Source organism: Nicotiana tomentosiformis, chromosome 3 (genome assembly GCF_000390325.3).
Source record: "Nicotiana tomentosiformis chromosome 3, ASM39032v3, whole genome shotgun sequence".
NCBI classification, from domain to species: domain Eukaryota; kingdom Viridiplantae; phylum Streptophyta; class Magnoliopsida; order Solanales; family Solanaceae; genus Nicotiana; species Nicotiana tomentosiformis.
Window position 1 is genome coordinate 95,042,196 of NC_090814.1, and position 7,032 is coordinate 95,049,227.

At 41.0% G+C, this 7,032-nt stretch overlaps 1 protein-coding gene across 1 annotated transcript; it reads left to right on the plus strand.

Moving 5' to 3' along the window:
• Positions 1-799: 799 nt before the first annotated feature.
• LOC138908184 (uncharacterized) lies at positions 800-2,184 on the plus strand. The gene is made up of 4 exons (XM_070198832.1): positions 800-988; positions 1,103-1,271; positions 1,377-1,571; positions 2,165-2,184. Exons 1-4 carry the CDS (start codon positions 800-802, stop codon positions 2,182-2,184), a joined length of 573 nt encoding a protein of 190 aa, XP_070054933.1.
• Positions 2,185-7,032: the final 4,848 nt, after the last annotated feature.

Genomic DNA, 7,032 nt, shown 5'->3' on the forward strand with positions numbered 1-7,032 from the left:
GATAGTGGTAAAAAATGAGGACAACGAGCTAATTCCTACCAGAACAGTTACTGGGTGAAGGATATGCAATAATTACTAGAGATTAAATGATGCAATAGGGAATGATTACTTCCCTCTTCCTTTTATTGATCAGATGTTGGAGAAGGTGGTAGGGCGTGGATGTTATTGCTTTTTAGATGGATATTCAGGGTACAATCAAATACCCATTGCTCCCGAGGATGTTGAGAAAACCACCTTTACATGCCCGTCCGGAATCTTTGCATACCAGAGAATGCCTTTCGGACTATGCAATGCATCAGCTACTTTCCAGAGATGCATGATATCAAAATTTTCATATTTAAATCGGAAGTGTCTGGAGGTGTTCATTGATGAATTTACTCTATTTGGAGATGACTTTGAAGATTGCTTGAGGAACCTTGAACTTGTTCTGAAACAATGTGAGGACACTCACCTAGTACTCAACTAGGAAAAGTGTCACTTTATGGTTAAGGAGGGGATAGTCTTGGGCAATAAAATCACAACTGAAGGTATTGAAGTTGACAGAGCTAAAGTAGACATGATAGCCAAGCTCCTTCCACCGACCTCAGTGAAGAGCATCATATTTTTGGGACATGCCGGTTTCTATAGAAGGTTCATTAAGAATTTTTCCAGCATTACCAAGCCCTTGACTGCATTACTTGCCAAGGATGTAAAATTTATATTTGATGTGGAGTGTCTCAGAGCATTCGAATTGATCAAGGAGAAGCTAGTGAGTGCCCACATAATGGTGACTCCTAACTAGAGTGAGTCTTTTGAGATAATGTATGATGCTAGTGATGTGGCAGTAGGAGCAATGCTGGGGCAGAGGAGAGATAAAATGTTCCTACCCATTTACTATGCAAGCCGGACCTTGAATGATGCTCAGGTGAACTATGCTACCACAGATAAGAAGTTCTTTGCAGTAGTTTTTGCTTTCGACAAGTTCAGATCTAATTTGGTGGGAAGCAAGGTAATAGTACATACTGATCACTAAGCACTGGAATATTTGCTGAGTAAGAAAGAGTCCAAACCGCATCTGATGCGGTGGGTATTGTTGCTGAAAATATTTGATCTAGAAATCAAGGACATGAAGGGCACAAAAAATCAAGTAGTTGACCACCTGTCGCGATTGGAGAAACCACATGTTGAAGTAGTGGACATTCGGGAAGAGTTCCCGGATGAACATATTTTTTTCATTGCAGCTTTCTCCGATAGACCATCATGGTTCGCTAACATAGCCAACTTTTTGGCTAGTGGGTGGCTACCACACGACTTAACCTCAGATTAGAAAAAGAAGCTGCAAGGTGAGGTAAGATGTTATTTTTGGAATTACCCTTTCTTGTTTAAACTGTATGCAGATGGTGTGATTCGAAGATATGTGCATGAAGGAGAAATGGAAAGCATTTTGTCTCATTGCCACGATGGAGGATCTGGAGGACACTATGGCAGAAATCACACTGTAGCAAAGGTCATGGAAGCCAGTTTCTTTTGGCCTACCTTGTACAAAGATGCGAGAGCGTATGTAGCCGCATGTGATAAGTGTCAAAGGGCAGGTAATATTAGCAAGAGGGACGTAATGCCTCTCAGCTCCATTCTAGTATGTAACATTTTTGACGTTTGGGGCATTGACTTCATGGGTCCGTTCCCATCATCACACTCTTATGCGTATATCCTAGTAGTTGTTGACTACGTCTCTAAGTGGGTCGAAGCAATATCTACTAGGACCAATGATGCTCGGGCGGTGTGTGAATTCTTAAGGAAAAATATTTTTACCCGCTTTGGAACACCCAGAGTGATTATCACTGACAATGGGTCACATTTTGTGAACAAGTAGTTTGTTATTCTGCTGTCCAAGTATGGGGTCACACACAAAACGGGAACCCCGTACCATGCCCAGACTAGTGGGGAAGTCAAAGTTGCTAACCGTGAACTTAAACGAATTCTTAAAAAGACGGTTAGTGCTTCTCGTAAGGATTGGTCGGTAAAGGTGGAAAAGCTCTATTGGAGTACAGAATTGCGTTCAAAACAACTATATAAACTTTACCATTCAAACTAGTATATGAAAAATCATGTCACTTACCCGTTGAGATAGTGCATAAAGCTTATTGGGCAATTAAGATACTTAATCTTGATCTTATTCTTACAGGTGAAGACAGGTTAGCATAAATGAATGCATTGGAGGAGTTTAGACTGGACGCGTATGAAAATGGGCAAATTTTCAAGGAAAAGACTAAAAGGTGGCATGATCGTCTGATTAAGCCAAAGGAGTTTCATGAAGGGGACAGAGTCTTACTGTACAATAGTAAACTCAGGTTGTTCCCCGGAAGATTTAAGTCTAGATGGACAGAACCGTAAGTGATGAAACATGTATCACCATATGTGGCAATTGAGATCCAGAACCAGGATGAAGCAAAAAGTTTCAAAGTGAATGGGCACAGACTAAAATCGTATCTTGCTGGAGGATTTGCTCAGTAATCCTCGAGCATCAAAATCAGTTGAGGATGCCCGGTTGAGTCAAGCTGACGACTATAACTCAGAGCTACTTCTAACTCTTCTATTAGTTAGATTTTTCACTTTTATTTATAGTGTAGAATAGATAGAAATTAGTGTACAATATGATATGGTAGGTGCAGGAAGGTACATGTCACAAAAGGTAGAATTTAAGGTGTCTAAAAGACCCCTTTGGAGGGTACACGTGTGCGAATGCGCACCCTGGGGGTCACTTCACACACCAGGTCGTGCAACAGGTAACATTTTACGAAGCAAGAAGTGCGCGACCGTGCACCTGGCAATGCATTTTCACCAGTGTACTGCCTCAAGTGCGCGACCACGTACGCAATCGCACACCTGGTACGCATCAGGTAAGTTTTTCCCTTTTAATTTTGGACTTTCCCCTCTCAAAGCCCCCAATTCTAAAATTCCCTCTTTCTATCCCCTACACTAAACAACCCTAATTCGAACCACACTCTCTCATCCTCTCTTTGTAAGACAAACAACACCACACCACCCCTCTCCTCGTCTCCCTTCACTTAACCTCACATGTTTTCTCTCCCAAGTCCCTTCATGTAAGTGAGATAATTTCTCTCTCTTTTCTTAGTTATTGTAATTGATTTTGCTAGTGTTGTAGAAGATATTTGTTTTTGTTTTCTCTCCTTTTATGCTCCTTGTCTTGTGGGGTGAAAAGTCGAGTTTCACTATGGAGACTGACCATTTAGTGGCTGCGTGTGACATTGGTGTATCCTTAGTCTAATAAGGGCTGAAATTGAGTTGCGGGGGTTAGTTAAAACTGTGCTTGTTATGTGTTTGTGAAATTGGGTCAGTGACATTGTGGTTGTAATGTTGTGACCAAGGGTGAAGTCTAAGTAGCCTTTCTTGGTTCGCCATGTGATTCATTAGCTAATATTTGGCGGTTTGTTGTAGGTACTATGGCGCCAACCAAGAAATGAAAAACCACATGTGCATCCACAAGTGGTCACACGGGCACATCCCGGTCCCGAGCTTCGGCTTCGGCTCGCCCGCATGATCATAACAAATTTGTCTCTTGGGAAGCCCAAAAATGATTCCAACAAAAGGCAAGCAAGAAGACCATACGAGAGAGGAGAATTGATATTGGGACCCTCTAGAATGACTGTCCCCGTGTGTATCATGAATTGGTTAGGCACGACTTGAGGATATTCTTTGAAGAACCTAATGAAGCAAACTTAATGGTTGTTCGGGAGTTTTATGCAAACTGCCCGGAAGATGATTCCCATGTCTGCACAGTAAGGAAGAAATAAGTGGAATTCTCCAAAGAGGTCATCCGATAGTCCTATCAATTGCCAGAATTAGTGGAAGATCCAGATACAGGTGATTACTACGCCACACACAGCAGAGAACCATACATGTGACGCCTGTTTTTTTGCAACCATTTGTGTACCTGGAAAGGAGGTCATATGGTAAAGGAGGGGCAAATATTTCACTCGGCTTCACTAACCTTTGAAGGGAAGTGCTGGTTCTACATTATGAATAACCGTGTGCTGCCTTCAGGAAACACCATTGAGGCCTCAAGCGGCTTTGATATGGTGCTTTGTCAATGGCCACGATTTTGATGTGGCGCAGATCATTCAGGCTGAGATGTTGATTCGATGTCTTGTGTAGAGGTATGGGTTCTTTTTCCCATCATTAGTTATTCGGTTATGCCGTGGGGGCCGAGTACCGGAAAATAGGGACTTGGATGGAAAAGTAAAGCGCAAACATAACTTCTGGGTTGATAAGGTTGTAATCGGGAAGGACCCTGTTGGGCCCGCTGAGGCAGATAGCGAGGAATCTGATGCACCCGAAGAGGGCAATGAGGATATCTCTACTTCTCCACTAAATGAGCCGGTGTAGGGGTAACTTCAGGTGGAGGTTGGGGCACGGGAATGAGCACTTTAGCGCAGGAGATGGCGGGGATGCGTACTTTTGTCACTGATTTGGGTACTCGAGTGGACGCCCTTGCTACACAGAATGCAAAATCCGAGAGGAAGATCATGGCATGGTTGCGTGCACTTGGTCGAGCTTGTCATCTGGACCCCGGAACCGTCTCTGACACACACTCACTTGATCATGGGAGTTTTCTTCAGCTTTGCATTCTTCTTTGTGTATCACTGGGACATGCCATCATTTAAAGTGTGGGGTGGGGAATATTGGTATGTTGTATGTATATGAGTTTTGTTTTTGGTAGTTGTAGTTTGTTGTTGTTAATTGCAGTAGTTAGAGATAGATGAAAAAAATAAAATTACATAAAAATTTTAAAATTTTTTATTTTTCCCGACGATGCATATCATTCGACGGGTTTTTGAGGGATTAAGTCGGAAAAAAAAGACAAAAGGATTTTCTCTTGTTAGGTAGTGTATTAATTACCCCTTGATTTTTTTTTTGTGCTGCGGTTCTTTTCCAAGGGTTCTGATTGAACTGGGTATACATATTTTTTATGTTAGGAGTAGGTACCCTTAGCTCTGATTTGAATGGAAAGCAACATCTCTGGACTCTGTTATGCCTTGAGAATAGTGAGTGCTCTAGCTGTGAGGCTTAGGCTCAGTTTTTGACTCTTGTAGAAGTACCTTAAATTGTATGTTCTTGACTTTGCTTAACTGCTTTGACTGTAGTGTGTTGATGATCCAATCTTGAGTGAGTTATGTGCCATGTGTGGGTGAGGTTTTGTGTTATTTTGTGCATTGCATTTGATGTCTAGAACTTGTCCCAAGTGTTTGCAAAGTGAAATAATAGTTTTTTTCAGTCTTGGAAGTAATATAGGCATTTCTTTGTTGAGCCAATGATATGCGTTTATCCACCAAATTGTTATGTATCATAGTTAACCCCGTTGAACCTGTAGTCATGTTTCTTTGGCAACCACATTACAAGCCTTACCCATCTGTTTGAACCATTTACCTCTCATAAGCACTTAAAATTGTATGAACTTTGTAAAAAGTTGAAGTGTGGGGTGTTTGGTTTGGTTTTTGAGTGGAACTAATAAAATAAGAAGACAAGTGCACTAGCTTGAAAAAGTAAGAGCCACTTGAATTGAAAAAACAAATAAAAAAAATTGAATTATTGTGCAAAATATTCTTTGATAGTGGTGACCCTTGATGTAATTGTGCTTAAAAACAATAGGGAGTTAACATAACCTGATGTGAAGTGGAGTATGGTTTGACATAAGTATGGGGTTGAATGGATAAGTAAATGTATTAAAAGTGCTTAGGGAGGTGTAGTCACTCTTATATCCATATGTATCATACCCGTCCCGCAGCCTACATTACAACCAATTAAAGTCCTACTTGATCCATGACTAAATGAACTCAATTAGTAGAGTAGTACACTACGGGAAAGCCTATGGTACGTCTTTTGTGGCATATGAATGTTGTTTCTGAGAGTGAGTGAATTATTTCTATATTGAGTTCCTGATTGTTCTTAATGTCTTTTATGTGTGGAATTACTCTCTATGTTTGTGTGAGGGAAATAGATTCACGAAGGAAATGTAATGCTTGACCTCTGTGTTAGAGTAAGTGAGCGGGTTATAGATAATGCTTGGTGCTTTTGAGTCAAATCTTGAAGTTAAGATGTAACAATATTGTGCTTAATCTGTTTTAAAGAGTCTTGGTGTGATGAGTCTTGAGAGTTGTTGAAGAAGGTTATATTTTAAGTGAAGTGTAGTTTGATTGCTCGAGGATGGATAATGGTTTAAGTGTGGGGTGTTGATGGTAGGCTAAAATCGCGTATTTTGGCCATTAATTGCACTCTAATTCTCTGCACTTTACTAGTGTTTGAGCTTTAAATGGTATTATTATGTACCGAGTGGGTGTTTTATACTTTGTAGGAGAGATTCCAAGATGAAGTTTGGGAGCTAATTCGAGCTATTCTGGAGCTTTGAAGTCTGAGTAAAAGCCCATGAATTAAGTTGGGATCGTAATCGAGGATCAACATACAATAATGCACTTAATGAAAAGAAAAGACGATGGAGCAGGAAGCCACCCAGGTTCGCGAGCGCGCACTAGGCGCACACTGGGCGTGCACTTGGAGCAGAACACTGTCCAACATGCGCCGCCACATGCGAGATCACTAGCCCAGGTGTGCGACCGCGCTCGTCTAGTCCGGAAAATTTCCCAAGCCTATTTTTGTAATTTTAGAGGTGACTCCTTGTGACCTATATGAAGCCTAGCTCATCTAAAAAGAGGGTACCTTGGATTTGGAGAGCAACTTTTGGGAGAGAAGAAGGAAGGAAACAACAGAAACGCAAAATACTTGATCCAATTCATTCAATATGGAAGTTTGTTTGAATTTGGGAATTGTAATGTCTTCTTGTTCTTGTAATACTCTTGTGATGAATACTTTGTCCATTATGGAGTAATCTTGCTTGGGGTTATTCACGGATGTTGTGATTTGACTATTGTTTTGGGTTTTACTCTCTGTTAATTGCCCGAATTCATTGAATGAGTTATTAATTGAATTGCAAGGCTTACTATGGTTTTACTTTAATCGAAAGAGAAGTGCTTCTTC

Coding starts and splice junctions, on each gene's coding strand:
- LOC138908184 (XM_070198832.1), top strand. CDS start 800: ATGTATGATGCTAGTGATGTGGCAGTAGGAGCAATGCTGGGGCAGAGG. Junction 989..1,102: donor CTAATTTGGTGGGAAGCAAG/GTAATAGTACAT, acceptor CTAGAAATCAAG/GACATGAAGGGCACAAAAAA. Junction 1,572..2,164: donor TGATAAGTGTCAAAGGGCAG/GTAATATTAGCA, acceptor TTATTCTTACAG/GTGAAGACAGGTTAGCATAA.